Below are 21,939 nucleotides of genomic sequence, written 5' to 3'. Positions count from 1 at the left end.
TCTAAACTTTCCAACTGTTATAATACGTATGGATCCAATTCTGATAGTGAATCAAGTCATAGTAGGGTACGACTAGTGGTGTACTAGCCAGCAGGCATATTGGTATAAATCCCGAAGGGCTGTCACAAATGTGTTTTGGAGCTGTTGACTATTAAAGCACATATGTTTTTACTGGCCCTGTCTGTGTGCCTGTTGTTTGGGGTGTGCATGAGAACATGCTATATGTCTGTGTTGGGAAATGATAGCCAGGAGCACCCCTTTACTCTCACTGCCAGAAGGGGGAGTCAAAAGACCTGTACTCTAGCTTTAAATAATTAATGACATTTCCTGCTGTGTCTTCCAAGTGTAAAATAAGGAACAACCCCTCTCTAACCCTAACCCTAACCCTAAACCATGTAAACCATGTCACCAAAACCATGTAAAATAAAAACATAGATATTGTATACAAAGTATATGAAAAATATGAATCCACATTGTGGTATCATTGTGTATAAATAGTTTAAATTCTGATAGAAGGACTTTGACTTCATTAAGATTATGTTGCATTTACTCACATGGCAGTTGTCTGGTTGGAGTCAGCCATGGCCAGGTGTTTAACTCCGTAAAACTGCTTGAAGTCCTTCATTGCTAAAGAGACTGTTACAATTATACCAGGGATGCCTGAGAATCACACAAGCACACACACACACAGTTTAACATTTTATGTCCCTTATAGTGTCCATTAGAGTCAGTCATGTCCCTTTAATGGATTTTGCGTTAATGTAGTTTAAAAGCAATCAGTAATGCTGAAGAGTTAGTCTAGAAAGACTCAAATGACCAGAAAACAGTGCAGACTGAAGACACTTTAATTGAACCATGGAGCCAAAATCCTGGATATAAACACTTTGACATGCCAAGATACAACTTTGAATTAAAGTTTACACCCCTTGACCCTGTTAAGTTCATGTCAAAAGATATTCTGACACAAAAAAACGGTGACATGCCACATTTGATTAAAAATGTTGAAAACTCTTTCTCTTTTCATAGACATCTTTATTCTCTTATTATATAACATGGATTAGTCTATAAGCAGGTTTTTAAGAAGATTTCAAATGCAGGGACATAGTGAATAGGTGGTTTCACAACACTCACCCCATCCAACAAGAGACAGTTTGACCATGTAGTGCTTGTAGTAGGCGTTAAACACCTTTATCAGCATTAGATAGAGGTGAAGAGCCTCTATGGCCATCCAGGTGAAAGAGCAGAGGAGGGAGTAATGCATGAAAGCCGCGACAAACGTACACACCCACTCTGGCTCTATGGTGGACCCCCACTCGGTCAGCAGGAAGGTTGTATTGAGCAGAAACAGGGCCCCGCTTAGAGATACATGGATAGAGATGGAGTAATCCAGTTTGTGGTTTCTGAGGAACACAAAGAGCAAGAATTCCTTAGGACAAGTCCACAGCTGTCAAAAATAACACGAGGCTTTTGATAGTGTGGTTGTGCCATTCTTCAAAATTGAACTTAAGTCATTGCTTCCTTCAGCATCATTAACATGCTAATCTGTTAACAACTGAAAAAAGAACAGATCCCACTTGCCATGTTACAAATTTCATTTAGTTTGATGTAATCTTGTGTCTTTCTGTTTTTGCCAGAAAAACAACAACAACAGCAAAAAACCCACATACACCACTCATGCACCTACCGACTGAAGACATAAATCACAATGGACAAAGCAGTGAAGAATGCAGACATGCCACAGCCTATGTAACTGATGTATGACAGTATTTCCCAGTGGGCTTGTGAAATTGGATCTCTTATCTGCAAAAAAGATGGAATAACGGTCACTAAATATATACCTTACTTTAATATACTTTATATCCTACCAGTACTGAATAAAGGCTACAGTCTGTTTCATTTTTTTTTAGCTTATTTAGTTGTATTTTCTTTACAAAAAACACTTGACTGAATGGGTATTACATCATCAGGGAAAAAACAAACCTTACCAGTAGGACAGCAAAGGCTGTTGCGTGGTTACACTGACAAATAATCTCAGTTTGGTTAGAGTTGGAAGTCTTGGAAGTCTTACATCCGTCGTCTTTCCACACCATGTCTGAAGAGATGAATATTTTTACTTAGTTAGCTTAACTAACTTTATTTTGTATTTCTGTATTCTGTATTTTTGCTGTTACAAAAATATGAAACGGTTTGCTACAGTACCACATGTGTACTGCTACTACATGGTTGTAGAATAAAATGAAGAGGTTTATTTACAGTTGATAAAAACATATACTTTCTCATACAGACTGAAGACACATTATGTGGCTTTAAACAGTCTTAAAATTCATATTCACATTCAGATACACCTACCAGTTTCATTTAAATAGCAACACGTGAAGCTTGAGCCATTCTGTAAAGATATATGTAAGATGACAATGATACACACAGTCAAATCAGCTCTCGTAAAGCACCAAAATAAAACAGTGACACAATACTACAATTAAGAATAGGGAGTTCAGTGATGACTGAATGAGGTGCAGAAAAGCCACAGATGAGTATAGGGCAACTAATTAACAGATTAGATTGATATGGTTAGGGCTGCAACTAATAATTCTTTTCATAACTGATTAATCTGTTTATTTTCTTGATTCATCAATTTGTCATTTGGACAAAATGTCTGAAAACAATGAAAAATCCTTTTTTCTTGACGCCCAAGGTGAGATCCTTAATTGTTTTAATTTTGTCCCAAACATGAACTATAAATTCACATTTGAGAGACTAGAATAAGAGAATTTGGATTTTGTTGCAGCTCTAGACAACTCAATAAAGTATCAAATGAACAAGCAAGAAAGAACACCCCCCCCCCCCCCAATATTAAAAGTGTTACTGATATGTGGCACAATCATCAAAATAGTCTTTGTCCATCAAACAATCCATTTTTGAAAAGACTATAGTATGTATGCTTAAAACAGACTTACATTCATATCTTGGGAAGTAGACACATTGAAAACCATCTCAATTGATGTCGTCAGATTTTGAAGGCGATTCTCCCCCAGTGTCTCTATCCTGATAACCATTGATGAGATAATCTCCTTTTCGAACTAATAAGGGGACAGTTTCATCAATAAAACTATAGAAGGTAAACACAGAATACTATAACAGAATGTTTATATACAGCATATACTATATACTTGGAACTGGCTGTGCCCCCTATAGCTGACCACACCAATGGTCTGGTTTGGGATGATTTGCAGGATGTCCACAGGCAGAAAAATCTTTGGGACAAATGGCTGGTTCTCAGGCCGCAGCTAACAGTGGATATGACAAGATGATGTCAAGCAACACACACACACAGTAATCAGCATTGTGGCTCTCTATATCATCATGTAAGTATTTATGCACACTACAGGGTTTCTTTGAAATGAACACTAAAATGCATTGTCATGTTTATCATCATGTTATCCGTCATCTGTCAATATCATCATCAAACATCTGCCTTCATCACATCTTAAGAACCTGTGGAGCTTCCAGCGGGATCATGTCTTTGCCTTCTGAAGAGTTCAGCTGGGCACTGCTATTGATCACATTCAGAGACAAAGCGCCCATGGGGTAATTCACAAGGTCCTCATGCTGAAATTGGGTTTTGCCCATGATGTTATGGATAACCTTTTTTTCTGCCCTGCAGAGGGATGTGAAAGCAATGTTGTCAAACATAATACTAATACTGGATGTAGTACCACCTGCTGGCTTCTTGGCTCCTGTGCAGCTGGTGAATTTAGTGAATATGGAGAAGGGTAGAGGTAGAAATGAACAACCGTATTCTTCTTAATGTTTTGTTATACGTGTTGTTCTTTGACATCATTTCTTTGTAATTCTAGCTTTAATCACATGAAGCTAGAATTACAAAGAAATTATATTATGTAAAGCTAGAAATAATGTTGAAATAATGCTGATGATACAAATAAATGATGTCAAAGAACAGCAAATGACAAATGTATAACGAAATATCAAAAATACTGTGTTGTTCATTACCCAATCTTTACATTACTTCCTTTCACTGCTACAATCACCATTACTTACACTACCACCATTACTAGTGTGAACAGTTGTTGAACCACCGGTGGTGAAAAGTACATTTCCTTAAGTGCTTAAGCACATGGGTAACACTTTTACAATACAGTACAGAAGATTTAGAGTCAGGAATGACCTCATAACTGATGAATCATTGACATCCCTAATAATGCAGAATAGTGGACTTACATAGCAGATAATGATGAGTTACTAGAGAACAGACTGAAAGATACTAGAGAGTCATTGAGGAAGTGCATGTTAACGACTAATATATTATTACTACTATACTCATTTGCTCCTTAGTAACTATAAATGATGCTGCAATCTGTAATGTAAACTGTTACCAGTGTATATATATATATACCACTATATATATATATATATATATATATATATATATATATATACTGTACATATATATATATATTTTTACTCCACTCCATCGTTGTGACAATTATTGTTCCTCTTTGTTCATTTTAGAGTGAAATTTTACACCTAAGATAAAACACTGAAGTTAATAAAACATAATATATTGTTGTTGATTAAACTACTCAACTGTAGCTCCACCTTGACCAAATACAACATGTTCCAAATATTGTAATAAAATAATACTGACAAGTAAAACAAGTGTGTCTATGTTTGATTCCTTAGATTTTGTTGGTTATAATTCTTTTTCACTGAACTTGTGTTTCCAGAAAGCAATGAATGAGGCCATATTTCTACACAGCAGCAGAAAGAGGAATTATTGGTTGTAGGTCTGACACTTACTTTAAAAAGGCTTTCTTGACTGAAAGGTGTGTACTGAACAACTCTGCACATGAATCCCTCATGTAGAAGAGTTGCATCATTTCCGGCTCTTGAGAGTTTTTAGTATCCAGCTCATCAATTAGAGGCATAATATACTTGTGCTTGCACAGGAACAGGGTGCAATTTCCATCTATGAGGAGAGAGGAATCACACATGTAATTTCCCAGTTTTAGATCTGTATGTGGGTCGATGACGTGATGCTACTTTTTTTGTTTCCATGTGCTTTAGTCAAATTTAAAGGGGTTAAAATTTGAAAATAAACGCGTGAATAACTTGCACACACTCGTTTCTTGTGGACCGAGTATGAACTTTCTGCTTTTATTCCATTTTGAGAGAATATATTAGATGATTAAGGCAAAAATGTCCCAGTGGTGTAACCATCAAAACTTGAACCAAAAAATTACACTTGCTTAAAATTGTTCAATTTCTAGTGTTACCGAACTAGTCTGGCATAATCTTACACAATAACTCATACTCATACTTCATATCAAATACATTTAATGGAATGTAATTGTTCTAAATTTTATAATATCTTAATTATATATAATGTTTGGGGAATCATGTCAAATCAAGTGAACCACATTTCGTGTCTCAAAGTGTAACCACCATTTAAAAGGCCATTTTGTCAAAATTGTGAAGGCGGCCATGTAACAGGAAGTGGTTTTACAGAGAAGAACCCCTAATGATCACAACTGCTGCCTGACAATTACTCATAAACTGACATTTTTTTGACTTAGTCAGGTTTGCTCAGTTTACATGTTCCATGGTGTAACCCTAGAAAAACACTGATAATTCATAAGAATGAATTTAAAAAAAAATATTTGACATCTCTGAACCACCTTTTTATCAACTATATGCACAATAGAAGACAAGTTATGAGTCGACTTGAGTTGTTGTTAGGTCATTTTTTTCTTTTCTCTATTATACAAAACATGAGTTCAATTTGAAGATGAAATTAACATGATTGTTGTTGTAAAATGTTAGCAGGTGAATAAATTAGTTTTTTTATTAAATTAAATTACAATTATTGTTTCTTGACTGGATTTAATAATTTCTTGTTGTCAGATGTACCTTTTTCTAAATTGAAATAACATGAAAAACCAAGTTCACTTTGTCCATTTCTTCAACAAACAATGGTGTTTGAGTGGAGAAGGAACATGGTCAGGAAGTGTATCAGATTTTTATGAAAAATACTGGTTACATCTATAGATGCAACCCAGAGTTCAATTGGTGTAAGCAGTATTTATTTATTTTTTAACATAAAATTGTATTAGGTACAGCAAAATAAACATGCACTAAAATATGGATTAAATGTAATTCACTTTTGCAATGCAACAAAATGGCTTTATGTCCTGCTCAATATTAACAAAACGCATTCAAATTTAAATGAAGGAATAATAAAAAAAAATTAAAAATTAATTACACTGTAGGTGATTCAAATATCTAATATTTATCATTCTTTTGTGGTTACACCATGAGACATTTTCAGGAGCATTCAGTCTTACTCTTGGTAAAAACAATGTTGCACGTCATTATACATTAATAAATTGATGCTGCTTTTAAAACTATTTTTTGAGACATTTTTGAACTTCTCATCTTGCCAACCCTTATTTGTTACTGACTCATGTACAGATTCAGCCAGATGCTCCAGTGAGAGTGTACTTACTTTGTTCAAATTTATACAAAAGTTTTTTGTCGTCGTTTTTCACCGTAGCATCAGTGCAAACATAGGATCCATTCGACCATGTGTTGTTTTTGACCATGCAGTTGATGTAGCAGGGCCATCTATCAAGCATGCAGCTCATGTAATGATGCCTGTCATCAATGGTAGCATTCATCCCCCTAACATCGATGTTACTATTTGAAATTTTTAGACAGACTGAGCAGAGAAGACAGACATATAAATACATAAATATTACATATCTTCAGCTGTAATGGCATGAAAACCACATTTAAGCATTTTCAGACTTTCAAATTCAAACTTAATGAACCTCAGTTATATGGCACTGAGTATGAAAAACAGTAACATAAATGGTTTAAATAAAGGTAAATAATTCTTCAAGAAGGTTAACCCGAACCCTAACCACACCTTATCTATTTTTAACTTTTGGCTTATCTGAATTTTATGACTTAATTCATTTCAACAGAAGGCTTAAATAGCACTTCGATAAGGACTTTTTCCAGTTGACATACTGTACTTTGGAGCACAAAAAGCTCTGTGCTACTTGGTTTCTAAAAGAGTCAATGGAACTCTATAGTGATATTTTCATGATTTCTAACTAATGCTCGCAAATTCTCAAGTCTGTCTTAAAACAACAGCCAGGAGCTCAAATGAACATTGAAATACTATTGTCTATTACTACCACAGCTCAACAGGGAAACACTGTCAGAGGAAACATAAAGAGGGAATGAATTTTATGCTAAAAAGACTGTAAATGTGTCAGATATCTACTTAATATAACTCAGATTGCTGAAACCACATGTAAGCTTCACTTCAACTTCTAAGTGTGGACACACTGGATTTTGGCCCTTATCACTTACACTGAAAGCACATTTGAAGGAGATATTTTAATAATCAGTATGAACAGGAGGAATGATTATAGCTCAGTTGAAAAGTTGTGAACCTGTCCTTTAATACCATGGGTGCTTATGAAGGACAGATAACCAACTGGATAATGTTTCACTGCTGTTTTAAAATGATATATGCTAGGTAGATAGCAAAAATAGCTAGAAATACATAATATATATATTTTTTAATAGATGCATTGCTGTTTATTGTGACCAAAATACCATCCAGTTCAGTTCTTACCTTTGTTAGCCAGTGTAACAGGCAGCAGCAGTACCAGCAATAAGGGAATCATTGTATGTCCTCTAAATGTGTAACTGATGGAATAAAGAAAAAGCAGGAATACAGTGACCTTTTAGTTTTCTTATAGAAAAAATGTAACAGTCAATACTAGTTAAGACGTTTCTCGTTCTCCTTGTCTTGTTATAATCTCTCTCTCTCCTCAAATTGGTCCAGACCAGTCCCAGGAAACATGTGTTGATATGGAATGTCAATTTTCCTAACACTACAGCAACAATCTAACATTCAAAACACATTAAAAGTCTAAAATAATTTCCATTACTTTGAAGTTTCACCAAATTGTAGGCCAAAAATACTGCATACCTTCTTTAAACCTGGACGAGTAATTTCAACAAAAGTCTACAAAATGTAAGCCTTTTATAGCACTCTTTATGCTTAGAACACAATAGAGGAAACTACATTTGACAAATATTTAATTATTGCTCCACAGATATGAAGAATGTCTCTACTCACCTCTGAAGTAAATGCAGCTAACCAAACAAACATGAGCTCTACGCTTGGAAGCTAAAGAGTGAAATTCAGTGGTCCCTGTGTTCCATCAGCTGCAGGTATTTGTTTTATGCAAATCATTTTTCCTATCAAACCACAAAATTATTCTATGGGAGTTTGAATGGTGATAATTGACGTCACAGTGTAAACCCTAAACTGCTATAATAAACCAAAATGTCAACAGAGATGTGATATAATAGACATTATATAATGTAGCGTCATGATCCAGAAACCCACTAAAAGATGTACAAGACATAACTTTTATTACTGTTTATGTAAATCTACATGTAACAGATGTTGCACTGTTCTAATAGAAAAAAGAATAGAAAAAAAATAGAAAAAATGTCTGAAATATATACATGATAAAACTTTTATTTGAGATATTACAAAATAGATCTGCTTAGGGAAAATAAAGACACAAATAATTTTTCATAAAAATATACATTTGAAAGTTTCCTACTTGTGAACACTCTTTTTACAAATCTGCAAATAAATACACTTGTTTTGACAAATGTTATCACTATCTTGCCATTCCCACACACTGCATGTTTGGATAACATTCAACCTTATCTTTAGATGAGGAAACCTACATTTTAATATTAGACATATAACATTACATGACTGGTGAGAACGTTTGCTATGTGGTGGACATTTCACTCGTAAGTATGAATAATAATTATAGTACATAATTACAAGTAACATAATCACAGTATGAATCCTTCTGACACACACACACACACACACACACACACACACACACACACACACACACACACACACACACACACACACACACACACACACACACACACACACATGCGGACACCAAATATCTGAGTGTGTTGTCAGTATCAACGGCTGTTGGTGCTACGTGTTTCAATGCTCTTAGTAGTAGATGGGTGTCCAATCTTTCTCAAAGACATGACGAACCACAGAAAGATGAAGAAACCTGCAAGAGTCAAAGAAAATAAAATGAAATGTTGTGAGAATGTTGAGAGAAGGTAGATGGGTAGTGGGGGAGATGATCATGCAAATCATGCAAATACCTCTGACAAACGACAAAACAGAAGAGACATTGTGGAAGCTCACTGTTAATCAGTATACAAATAGTTTGGTCAAAATCCTCCATAACCAAGCATGTGTTTTACTCTTATGCTCTATTCATAGTAGTGTAGAATATACATATATATATATATATAAGTATAGTAAAATGGCAAGTGGTGGAAGAAGTACTCTTATATGTTTTTCAAGTAAAAGTACCAATACGACTATATAAAAGCACCCCATTAAAAATGAATGATGATCCTACTTAAAGGGACCTGTTATGCTCATTTCCAGCTCTGTAGTTTTTATTCTGGGACGCCACCAGAGTAGCTTTGCATCATTCACAATTTAAAAAACTACTTATTTATCTTATACTGGCTCTTTTCACTCCTTTTTTTATTGTCAGAATAGTGTTAACTTACCACTGATGAAAATCCAACATTTCCTGCTTTATTGCTTCAAGATAAAAGCTTTTAGATGACTAAATAAGAGAAAACCCTTATTGTGACGAATTTACAGGAAATTACGTTTTCCTCACTGAATTAGAGGAGCTTTGTTAACCGCGCTAAAACTGGTTGACATAGCAATATATGAAGATATTTGGAGCTGTTTGTTCAGCTGATCATTTAGAATGAATGCAGGGAGGAATAGTACAAGCAGAAACTGCCACAGTGACGATGATGTTTGATGAAGAGCAACAGATGAGCTGCACACCTCCAACAGCTAAACTTATTTTACTTTGCCCCACTATGTAATGAAAAAACACTCACAGGGATTACTTCTACATATACCTTTGCCTCATTATTTGATTTTTGCCTATGTTGGTATGTTGGCATCATTATAACATAAATATAACTGAAAATAAGGAAAAGCATAATAGGTCCACTTTCTGTTGAAGTTATTATATAAGTATTCACAGCACAATGTGGTTTATGTATTTAAGTTGCTTGCTTTGCCCACCAATAGAAAAAAGCTGCTGACACCAGTGTGATGTTGTCATTATGCAACAGGGATCAGTATCTGTTGTATCTGTAATGTTTAACGGTCCAGAGACTTTGGTCATTTAATGGTACATTAGAAGCAAACTATGCTCAACTGTATACATTTGACTTATTCACACTGGGAAATCCCCAGCAAGGACAAACCATTACAGTTTCTCTTTCAGCCAAGGTAGGTTGTGCAAACATGTGTAGTAACTTTCTGTAGCTGGTTGTAGTGATGGTAATTACACAAGTTGTGCGACATCCTGAATGTAACATGAATATAAATTTCCCATTGGTACTACCCTCATTTCTGCATATACTGTACTCCACAGATTTGCCTCATGTAACCCTTTTTTTGTCATGTTCACACTAACATCAGTACAGAACAGAGCTGAACACCAGGAAGCAGGTTATACAGACCTTGCAGTGAATTAATGACGCAGAAGAGATAGAGGCCAGGAGTAGTCAGGTGGCCGAATGAAAAGAAGATCAAGCCCCAGGTGATGCCAAGCAAAGTGGAGACTCCCAGTAGGGTGCAGATGTCTCGCTTGGCTCTGTCACGGTCTGTCTGCCCAAACTTGCCAAATACAGTGCAATAGCATTACGAAGTTATAGACAATCAGAAAGTCTAAAACAGCTTTTCAGGACAGTGCCTGAAAACAGACTGTACAGACTGTAAGTGCAGCCATGATTTAAATGAATGAAAATCATCAAATGAAAAGTTATCTTAATAGCAAACAGAGACCTGTATGTGTATCAAAACAAGAGCAGCAGAGTGCAAAGAGTGCAGATTGTACCTTTTTGATATGGTGGGGGCTGACAACACGTCTGATTGCCACCCCAAACATAATCAGGTTAAAGCTAAACACCAAGCCGAACATCCCTACTGTAGTTACCATCTTCACAATGTCATTGCCTATATAGCATCTACAAACAGAGGGAGAGGAGAAGTCACATGTAAATTCTGTAAGTTACACTATTACTGCACATGCAAAATGCTTAACTATAAAAAGAGTTAATTATAAGCCTTTTATTGTCTGAATGTGCTTGTAATTGTTGTTCCTGGTTCTCTCTTACATTGCAGTGCTGTTGGGTTCAGATGAGTCGAGAGGAACACGGCCATAAGCATCTGTGTCTATGATGACAACCAGGGACACGATGACTGCAGGAACACCTGCAACACAAGGATGAAGGGAAGAATTGATCCTCTCATATAAAGGTCACAACATTACCAACTGAGGCTTGCACTCACTTACCAAAACTAAGGCAGCATAATACACTGGATCTGTAATAAATCCTTTTTTCATGATGTTCAGTTTTTATTGAATTTGTTTACAAGAGGTGGATTATCCCGATCATAAAGGCAGAATATTTGACCACAGTGTTGCAGAACATATAAAAATAAACAACCCTTCTATACTGTACAATACTAGCTTTATTCAAATTATGCTTTGACTTTACTCACCCCATCCCACCAAGCTGAGTTTGAGCAGATATTTCCGTACATAGATGTTAAAGACCCTGACTATGAGAAGGTAGAGGTGGAAACCCTCCACAGCCATCCAGCAGAAGGTGGCCAGCAGGGAATAGTGAAGCAAAAGCGCCATGTAGAGGCAAACCCCACGGGAGGAATTTGATGCGACTATGTCACTAGGGAGGAAGTGCAGGTTAAGGAGGATCAGGGCAATGGCCAGGTTGATGTGGACCTTCATAGACACATCTCCACGGATATTTCTGTCGGACAGAGGACAATTGATGATAGGCAGATTTTATGGGCACATTAAGGCAAGAAAGGAAGGACAGAAGCATCCAGTTGAAAATAAAGTGGAAGTATAGGATGGATGGATTGATGAAAGAAAGAAAAAAAGAAGGATAATATAAAGAAGAAATTGTATGAGATAATAGTATAATGAAAGTCAGAGGAATAAACAACCTTTTTGAGATGAAGAGCAGAACAGTGATGACGAGGGCGAAGAGAGAAATGCTGCAGCCAATCAGACTGATGTATGTGAGGACCTTCTGGTTTGTAGGTGAGAGGGAAGCTGAAACCTGTGAAGCAAATACATATTCTTCTTTTGACATACACATTACTATTATCACATTTAGTTACTTATGCTTCTTATATAACTGCTGCACTGCATGTCAGGAAATGTGGTTCACTAATATAGTTACAGGAAACCACAGTTATTAGATCATTTTCTGATTATGATTCACAAGAAGCTTTCAAAATACTATTTTAATCATGCTGGCTAAAAGTACATGAAACCTCTACCTCTCTACCTCCATTAGCTTTTTACATTCACTTGCTTCTTACATGCTGTGGATTAGTAATAATAATCCCATAGTAGAATCACTACAATGCATAATGATTACTAAGTATTCCAGACTATTCAGTATTTATTTCTTTTACTTTAGTGTCAACTAGTGGTAGCATCAAGAACAACATGTTGATAGACAGCAATGCAAGTGGAATACAGTATTTCCTGTCATTCCTGAACTATTGAAACATTAGTAGTTAACTTAGTATTTATTAAGGATATGTTTTGTAGTCATAGTTAAAGAGGAGATGGGGGGGGGGGGGGGGGTCATGTTGTTATCCACTATACAGTATATTATATTTGTTATAGCCACACTTATATTTTCAGTAATTTATGCAACATTTTGGATTCATGGTTAGGCACTGTAGTCGCTGTTTGGCTTTATATAGAGAGGATATATGAGTGACTTAATCTGTTTAGTTGATCATTGATAATTAAATCATATACTTAATCCTTATACTTAAAGGGATACTTCAGGTTTTTTGACATGAAGTTGTATGACATCCTCACCATCAGTGTTGTGCATCAGGAGTGGCTTTTCCCCCACAGTAATACATTTGCATCACTAAATCGTTGTCACCGCGAAACAGGTGATGGAAAGGTGCCCAGCTGTCAACAGGTGGCAGAGCGCAGTGATACGAAGGGAGGGAAAATAGTGCCAGGTGATTGTGAGGTCTGACTTTTTTACAGACAACGATTTTGTGATGCAAATGTATTACTCTTTTGAACACATATTGTTTTTCGAAGCAAAACGCTTTATCTTTGTGACCCCAGAATCTAGCCGGAACTACTTTCTTCAACACCAAAAGTCGGCCAGAACTCCACTCACAGCTCGCAGTAGGGGAAAAGCCACTGCTGATGCACGACAATGATGGTGAGGACGTCATACAACTTCATGTCAAAAAACCCAAACTATCCCTTTAATGATTGAAATATATGTAATATTAACACATACTGATGTAGAGCTGCAAGTATTAGTCAATTTTTTTATTAGTCTATTGACTGAAAATTGACTGGAAACTTCATTGTTTCTTAATTATTTAGATAAAACTACCAAACATTTCCTGTTTCCAGCTTTTCCAATGTGAGGATTTATATGCTTTAGCCTACTTCACTGTTAGCTGAATATATTTGGGTTTTAACCTGCTGGTCAGACACAATGTCACAGGTACTCTGAAATTACTCTTGTAGACAAAACAATCATCTGTAAATTTGTAATTGACAGATACATTGATAATGAAAATAATTGTTAATTGCAACCCAACATGGATAAAAAACATGCTTTTCTCTCAATAAGTGTTCAACTACTCTGCTGTGATTGCCGTTCCTACCAAGAGCACGCCAAAGTATGTGAGGTGGTCACAGGAACAGGTGACCTGACTCTGACCTCGTTTCCACAATGTTAGGCAGCCGTTACTGCTGTATTCTGATGAGCCAAACAGACACACACACACACACACACACACACACACACACACACACACACACACACACACACACACACACACACACACACACACATAAACACACATTACTTCTTTATACAAATGCTGCCATCACATTTGAATGAACGTCCTTTTGCAGATGCCACAAATAACCAAATGAATGCAATATTTTCATAAATGTGAAAAAAAATTATATGATTTGATATTAGTTACTCACTCTCTTCTGTAAAATTAAAGAACACACAACTGGGTTCTTCAGTCTCCTGTGATGCAGCAATATACCAAGTTTACATCAAGTTTATAGACATATTTTCATGATTGTGCAAAAGACACGAAAACCTAAAGTTATAGAAGGTAAACTTATGGCAAATGATGCGTATAATGAAGTTTTAGTTACATTTACGCCCATGGTAAGATTCATGGTGATGTTAACACGCTCCTGTAGTCCTGAAATAGTCTTCCCCACACTCAGGCCAATCAGTTTGCTCCCATGCACCACACCTGGGGATCCCCATATGTGCTACAGTAAAACAAACATTCAGTTCATTAGTTTGACAGTTCATCCAAGACAATTACTGGGTGAAATGTTAACATTACTCAAAACTGCCAGACATCACCTATCCTATGTCCAATGCATGCTTTAAAGTACCCATTGTCCTTCAAAAGACGTGTCTAAATTTGCATTAAACTTACAGTAGGTTTTGCATAATATGGCAGAGAGCAACAATGAAAGCAAAAGCAAAGTGTGATTTTAAAATAGATGCAGCAGTAAATGCCATATTTTTTTTAGTCACTAGCCTGAGTCTGTGTGCAGTCTTACACAAGAGATCAGGCAGCTTTCAAGTAAATTCCTAATTAGTAATTATGTTTTTTCATGCTCATATTATTATTATTATTAATCCTAATTGGACTTAAACCATGCAGAATGGAGAGTAGTAGTTTAGGTTAAGTTGAAATTGCAATTCATATGAAAATATATATACAATACATAAAAAGTGTAGTCTCTTACCCCCTGTTTTTCAGGCCAGGTAAGCACACAGAACACAATCGAGTTGTTTGATCCAACGTCCAACTCACTGGGCAGCTGAACACTCAGCGTACTGTTAGCCACAGCCTTCTCTGACATGGCCTTTACATCACAAACACAGAGCCAAAAATAAGAAGAGAACAACTGCATGTCAGTATTTGTCACAGTCACAGTTACATGTGTTTTAACTGAAATCAAGCAAGAAATTTGAATTTGCAAACAAGGTTGTAGTCAGAAGGCCTGGTTTCACAGATTCAGCTTGCAGAGGAAAATCCACTCACTTATAGAGAGTGGAGTCACTGCTCTTCAGTTGACACTGACCTCTGACAAACTTATACATAAAACTATTTAGTATGAGTAATTATATGATGTGATTGTGTAATCCTGCTAATGATTAGATATTGGTGAAAAAGTATTGTTGGTGGTTATATATAAGAGCTCTACAGTACTTCAACCACTCTCCAAAAAAAAGGTATAATTGACTTGTAATTGTCTGTAACTCACACCAGACTCCTCATATTCATGCAGGATAGATAAACATATCAATTAATGTGTTTAATATTTGTTGTGAAAAGCTACAGTATACATCTTGCGGTGGGCGCACAGCGGATGGCGGGCGTGGCACATGTGTCTTTGTTAGTTTCCCAAGGCGCAGTTGTCATTTTCTCGCCCTGCGCCCTGAAATAACAAATGCACTTGCACCCGTCTGTGCACCTATAGATAGTGTTGGTTTCAAAATGAAGTGTCGTCAAGTTCATTGGTGGCGCGTTGCTATCTTGAGGCAGAGGAAAGCGATTGCGCTATTGACCATTAAAAACAAAACAACCCCCCCCCCCCCCCAAAAAAAACAGGTCTAAAGTCATTGGTGCATTATGTCATTGTTATTAAAGTGTGCATCATCAAGAGTCCAATATACTCCTATAAGCGGGTGAGTAGCGCGCAGACACTGTGCTTGTTACGCACGGACGCGCAGCAGCACACAAACATGCAACACATTACAAATAAAAGGACCACAATGTAAATTCGTATTATGATGTAACCTACATCAACATATTAAAAATACATGTCATATAAATTAGTCATAATATTTATCAGATTTAATTATTTGTTAAAAATAACACTTTAGATGAGAATGAGCCACTGTTTTTTGGAGAGTGCCGCTGCGGATAGTCCTAAGTTACTCCATGGCTGAACAAGACCATTTTAAAGACAACCGAAATTGTAATTAAATGATAAATAAATTAAAACAAAGCACCACGACGTCTGTGTGGTGCAGCTGCATGCATGGTGACATGACGGGAGGAGACGTGAAAATATGCAACAAAAAGTGTTGCTGGTGTTTTTGTGAACAACGTCTTCTTCTGGAGGAAAGACGCTCCGCATCTGAACATCTGTGGTTAAAACATCTGTATTAATCTGTTAATGAACATGGGTGATTCTTACAGCGTCTCTTATTCACAGCTGTTTATACTAAACGACTGATATGTTGATAAGTCTGTAGCCTCTGAGATGCTGCACAGAGCGCAGTACCATTACGCACAGCCACTCACTGTTTATTAAATCAGCTGATGACACCAGCGAAAGGGCACCAAAGGCACTTGCGCCACGCGCTTCACGCCATGCGCTATAGATCGTTAGAATGAGGCCTTTCTTGTTTCCACATCACACCTGTGTAAGTTTTATACTGGACCACGATTGGCTCCAGTCTAGTTGTGATGTCAAAATCCTGCTTGGAGATACACATCTTAAAGTCAGATTTAGAGTAAGTACAAACAACTTCAGAAAATGAATGTGATGTGTTTTTTTGAGTGGATGGCTTTATCCTTACCTCAGTCTCACTGGCATACAACTTGAGGCCTTTGAAGGGGCCTTTGGGTTTGTGCATGAAGGCCACAAAACGACCAAAACATATGGGTGTGTTCTCAGTGACTTGTGCTTTATCTAGACAATCTTCTAGCCTCTCCACAGCTCTTGTGGGAAAAGATGAGAAATTATGAACATACTGTACATCTGTGTGTTTTCTTTTAACATAGAATGCCTTAGCTTAAAATTTCATCAGATCACAAATATCCCAATAGATATAAAAGTGTTTTTTTTATATATATGTAGAATCTTTAAAATGCTTACTTGATAGTGCTGTCGGACTGAGATTCTGTCAAATATGAATCTGCTCTGATCATACAATCCATGGGATCATATCCTGTAATAAATTAAAGATTTATTGATTATTAAGACAGACACAAATGGCATTATTCCAAAAAACAAAGAAAGAACAAAACAAAACAAAACAAAAAGAATCATCTGAATCATGACTTGATTTTTTACCAGTTAGGATATGAGACACCAAAGACTGGATCAGCCAGTAGAGGAACCACCACTTCATCCTGTTAAATGCAACAAGACATACAGAGAATTCATTTAGAGCAAAAAAACTGTCAACTTTTTTACTAACAGAAATAGACATGTAATCTGATTAGACACCAGATCAGTCATGTAAGGCAAGGCAAGGTAAGGCAGTTTTATTTATATAGCACATTTCACACACAATGGCAACTCACTGTGCTTTAGATAAAACAGAAACACACACACACACACACACACACACACACACACACACACACACACACACGCACACACACACACACACACACACACACACACACACTAATAATAAAAACAAAGTACAGAAAAATAGAAAGAGAGAAATAAAATGCTAGAATAGAGCATTAAATATAAGATTGCAGCATAAAATAATGATTTGCTTTAAAATCATTAAAAGGACATAGAGTGCAAATGAAAGATTAAAATGTAAAGTGCTTTAAAAGAGCTCAATCATAAGCACAGGAGAAGAGAAATATTTTTAACTTGGATTTAAAAATGATTTCAGTTCTGCTGCTAGTTTGTTCCAGTTGTGTAAAAGCTGCTTCACCATGTTTAGTTTGAACTCTGGGCTCAACTATCTGACCTGAGTCAGTAGATCTCAGAGCTCTACTGGGTTTATATTCTACTAACATGTCATTCATGTATTCTGGACCTAAACCATTCAGTGATTTGTAGACCAGTAACAGAACTTTAAAATCTATTCTATAGCTGACTGGGAGCTGTAAAGACTTTAGAACTGGAGTAATGTGTTCTGATCTCTTTGTTCTGGTTAAAACTGGAGCTGCAGCGTTCTGAATGAGCTGCAGCTGTTTAATGCTTTTTTGTGGGAGTCCAGTCAGAAGACAGTAGTCGAGTCTACTTGAGATGAAAGCATGAATCAACTTCTCCTGGTCTGTTTCACTCTGGATATGTTCTTAAGCTGAAAGAAGGCTGTTTTGGTGATTGAGGTCAAACACACTGAATCATTGTAAGCTAAGTTGTTATAACTGCAGTGTTATAACAGAATGGGTTTTTTTTTAATGTTGATCCACTGCTCTTGTGCTGATGCTGCTTGGAATAATATACTCTGCAAAGGAAATAAAAAAACATTTCCATCCATATATCAGAAGAATCCAGCATTAATTCAATCTTTTAAAAAGTATCTGTTACAATGTAGTAGTAGCATCTTCCCTTAAGTCTACTACATCTTCCCACGACACCATGCAATAGCTGTCATTTTGTGCAAAGACGCCTTTAAAAAGTTTGACTGAATCTTACATGGGGCTTTCCTTTTTGTGTTTACTTGGACAGTATTTCCCTGTTGGGTTGTGGTGAATGTATAAATAAAGAGAGGGACTTTGGCACTAAAACAGACTGTTGAAAGATACTTGATTTGACTCATTTTGGACTGAAGATTCATATTAGCTGCAAATTCACTTTTAAATACATTTTTACATATAAGGAAGACTGTGGATTGTGTCCCCCATCACTTATATTGCAAGTGCATTAAGAAAATGGTCAGTATGAAGAGGAGGAATGATTACAGCAAGAAAAACCTATTCCAGCATTCATTTGTCACGTTATTTTAAAGAAAGACTTGAACATTTGTGAACCCGTTCTTTAAGGCATCTGTGAGAGCTTGTCACCGGAACTACAGTAGTGCGCATTAACACATTTCCCTCCAGCTTTTTTTGGTATGGCCTCTTCTGAGGAAAAGCACTCCAAAGAAACATGAATAACTTTAGACCAATTTCCAACTTATTGGTTTTAAGTAGAAATACTTAAGAAATCAGTTCATCTTCAGCTGTGTGACTTCCGTGGCGCCAGCTCTGGAAGTAATTCAGTCTGGTTTCTGTTGTTTCGCTTGGGTAGTTGTGTTGAGAAAGAGTAAATGTTTTATGTAATGTGTGGTTGAGGTTCAGCCACATTCTTTTCTGCCTGTACATGCTGCCATTAGCTTCTATTATTCACACACATAAAATATGTTTCCACTACTGAGCAGACGACACATAGCTCTATTTGCTTCAACTAAGCCTTCTCAGTCTTCTCAAAAAAATAAATAAAATTGCACTTCAAAAATGAGTTTAGAGAGATTTGTTCAAAGCATGAAACACGCTTTAAAGGCCTCCCAGGGACAAGGCTCCCTCCATCAGCGGCTGAACAGTTTCCTGCTCTCCTACAGAAACATTCCACACTCAACCACAAAAGTTGCTCCTGCAGTACTCCTCATGAAGAAACAGCTCCGTACCAGCCTCGACCTTCTGAGACCACCTGACACTAAAGAGACTGTGCTACAAAAGCAACAAGCACAAGTGGAGAGACGCAAATCAAGATCAAAGGAAAGGATTTTCCACGCAGGTGATCAGGTACTTGCACGTAACTACACCAACGGTCCGAAATGGGTTCCTGCTACTGTCATAGCACAGACCGGCCCTGTATCTTATACTGTCCGGACCTGTGAGGACATTGTCTGGAGGAGACACGTGGACCAGCTGCTTGCTGGAGCTGCCGCACCTGAAGGAACTCTACCGGTGAGCTGTGCTGAACCTGGCCTGCAGGTTAGCCCAACTCAACTTACATGCACCCAGGACACAGCAGATGCTGGAGAGCCCACTTCTGCTGGTGTTACCTCAGCTGATTCACAAACTGAACTGTTTTCAAGCCCGACGCCAACATCTGTGTCTGACACAGCCAGTGGGGCTACACCAGATGGTAGTGCCACCCGCCGCTACCCACTAAGAGACAGATACTTTTTAAAAGATTGAATTAATGCTGGATTCTTCTGATATATGGATGGAAATGTTTTTTAATTTCCTTTGCAGAGTATATTATTCCAAGCAGCATCAGCACAAGAGCAGTGGATCAACATTAAAAAAAACCCATTCTGTTATAACACTGCAGTTATAACAACTTAGCTTACAATGATTCAGTGTGTTTGACCTCAATCACCAAAACAGCCTTCTTTCAGCTTAAGAACATATCCAGAGTGAAACAGACCAGGAGAAGTTGATTCATGCTTTCATCTCAAGTAGACTCGACTACTGTCTTCTGACTGGACTCCCACAAAAAAGCATTAAACAGCTGCAGCTCATTCAGAACGCTGCAGCTCCAGTTTTAACCAGAACAAAGAGATCAGAACACATTACTCCAGTTCTAAAGTCTTTACAGCTCCCAGTCAGCTATAGAATAGATTTTAAAGTTCTGTTACTGGTCTACAAATCACTGAATGGTTTAGGTCCAGAATACATGATATATATATAAATAAGTTTTCCTCAGTCAAAGGAAGAACACTGATTCACTTTCATAAAGACTTTGTATTTTGATCTTGTTAAATAAAAACATCTCTACTTTGTTGTTAATGTTCCTTTCCATTGCATCTATCTTTGTATGTGTACTTTTTCATCTGTGAAGTACTTTGTTTTGCATCTTTTTGGTATGAAAGCTGTGATTCATTTGTTAAAATGTATGTAGAGTATTCAAACCTTTCACACTCACACACAGAGAGAAACATTAATACATATATATATATATATATATATATATATATATATATATATATATATATGACACGTATGTTTATACAAGTCACTTCTATACATTTATTTCACAGGTCTAATATAGTCTGCTAAATTAGGTGCATCTGATCAGAACAGAGTTAAAAGTTGCCTACCTTTGTATGTTTCTGAGTCCTTGTAAAAGGCTTGCTTGTGTAGAGACAGACACTGCTGATGTGACAGCAGGAAATAGAAAAGTGAAAAAACCTGTTGAAATCAAATAACCTTCGTAGGAAGTTGGAAAAAAGCAGATATACATGTAAATGACATCATGAGAAAAACAGGAAGCAGCAACAGACTGAAAGCTAAAAATATCTGCTGTAACTCTTCTGTCACCACTGAACCTACAGTGGATATGAACTTGCATTAAATCTTTAAAAAAGATTAAGTGGACACTGCACATGTATTCTTTATGCATTCAGTTTTTAAAATTGTAGTTTCGTTTAGAAGTCATGTTATCCTTTATTTCACAGCAGCTTACTAGTGTGACTATTGTCTCATAGCTGTATGTCACTACTCCTACCTACAGAGGGCAGTAGCACATAACAAACAAGTAAAACCAGGCACATGTAGCGATTTCTTCTCCTCTATTACTACATGCATGAAAACCTGAACCAAATCAGATAAGAATTGGTAACTGCAAATTGGATGGTGGTCAACAAATTAGCCTTCCACATGATTATCTGGATCTCTATTACAAATCATACACCTCTTACACCCATTCTTTTTTTAAATGACATTTTTATTATGACATTCAATAAAACAAATTCCCACCTAACATATCTTAATCAATCTCACACCCATTTGCCATTAACTTGTTTCCCCCCCCTTTTTTTCTTTTTTAAAGGTAATTAAGAATGCAAATTAAATGCCTGAGTCAGCTGCCCAACCCATTTGACCTGAAGATGAAGTGATGGTGTTTGGAGCAAGACTTCAGTGCCATCTGTGTAATTCTAATACTCAAATGTGTTTATGGTCCCACCTGTAGCTTTGTG

At 36.7% G+C, this 21,939-nt stretch overlaps 1 protein-coding gene and 1 long non-coding RNA gene across 2 annotated transcripts; both read right to left on the bottom strand.

Annotated features, from left to right (window-relative positions):
• Positions 1 to 607: 607 nt before the first annotated feature.
• LOC128362980 (uncharacterized) lies at positions 608 to 1,795 on the bottom strand. The gene is made up of 3 exons (XR_008321645.1): positions 1,685 to 1,795; positions 1,286 to 1,400; positions 608 to 660 (listed from the first exon to the last, which is right to left on the bottom strand). It is a non-coding gene; the product is annotated as an uncharacterized LOC128362980 (long non-coding RNA).
• A 6,780-nt stretch (positions 1,796 to 8,575) lies between these two features.
• Positions 8,576 to 21,112, bottom strand: LOC128360343 (adhesion G-protein coupled receptor G2-like). Its single transcript, XM_053320759.1, has 14 exons — positions 21,061 to 21,112; positions 17,355 to 17,413; positions 17,157 to 17,229; positions 16,858 to 16,999; positions 15,012 to 15,131; positions 14,400 to 14,522; positions 14,220 to 14,265; positions 13,889 to 13,983; positions 12,173 to 12,288; positions 11,705 to 11,973; positions 11,317 to 11,413; positions 11,037 to 11,166; positions 10,660 to 10,816; positions 8,576 to 9,161 (listed from the first exon to the last, which is right to left on the bottom strand). The coding sequence occupies exons 2-14, from the start codon at positions 17,410 to 17,412 to the stop codon at positions 9,064 to 9,066; spliced, it is 1,524 nt and encodes a 507-aa protein (XP_053176734.1). The 5' UTR covers position 17,413; positions 21,061 to 21,112; the 3' UTR covers positions 8,576 to 9,063.
• Between the last annotated feature and the right edge of the window lie 827 nt (positions 21,113 to 21,939).

This window comes from Scomber japonicus, chromosome 1 (genome assembly GCF_027409825.1).
Source record: "Scomber japonicus isolate fScoJap1 chromosome 1, fScoJap1.pri, whole genome shotgun sequence".
NCBI lineage: Eukaryota > Metazoa > Chordata > Actinopteri > Scombriformes > Scombridae > Scomber > Scomber japonicus.
Note: the sequence above shows the minus strand (reverse complement) of the source record. Positions and strands in the feature narration are given on the sequence as shown.

Coding starts and splice junctions, on each gene's coding strand:
- LOC128360343 (XM_053320759.1), bottom strand. CDS start 17,412: ATGAAGTGGTGGTTCCTCTACTGGCTGATCCAGTCTTTGGTGTCTCAT. Junction 14,523..15,011: donor CCTGGCCTGAAAAACAGGGG/GTAAGAGACTAC, acceptor GTTTTACTGTAG/CACATATGGGGATCCCCAGG. Junction 11,414..11,704: donor ACTCAGCTTGGTGGGATGGG/GTGAGTAAAGTC, acceptor CTTGTGTTGCAG/GTGTTCCTGCAGTCATCGTG.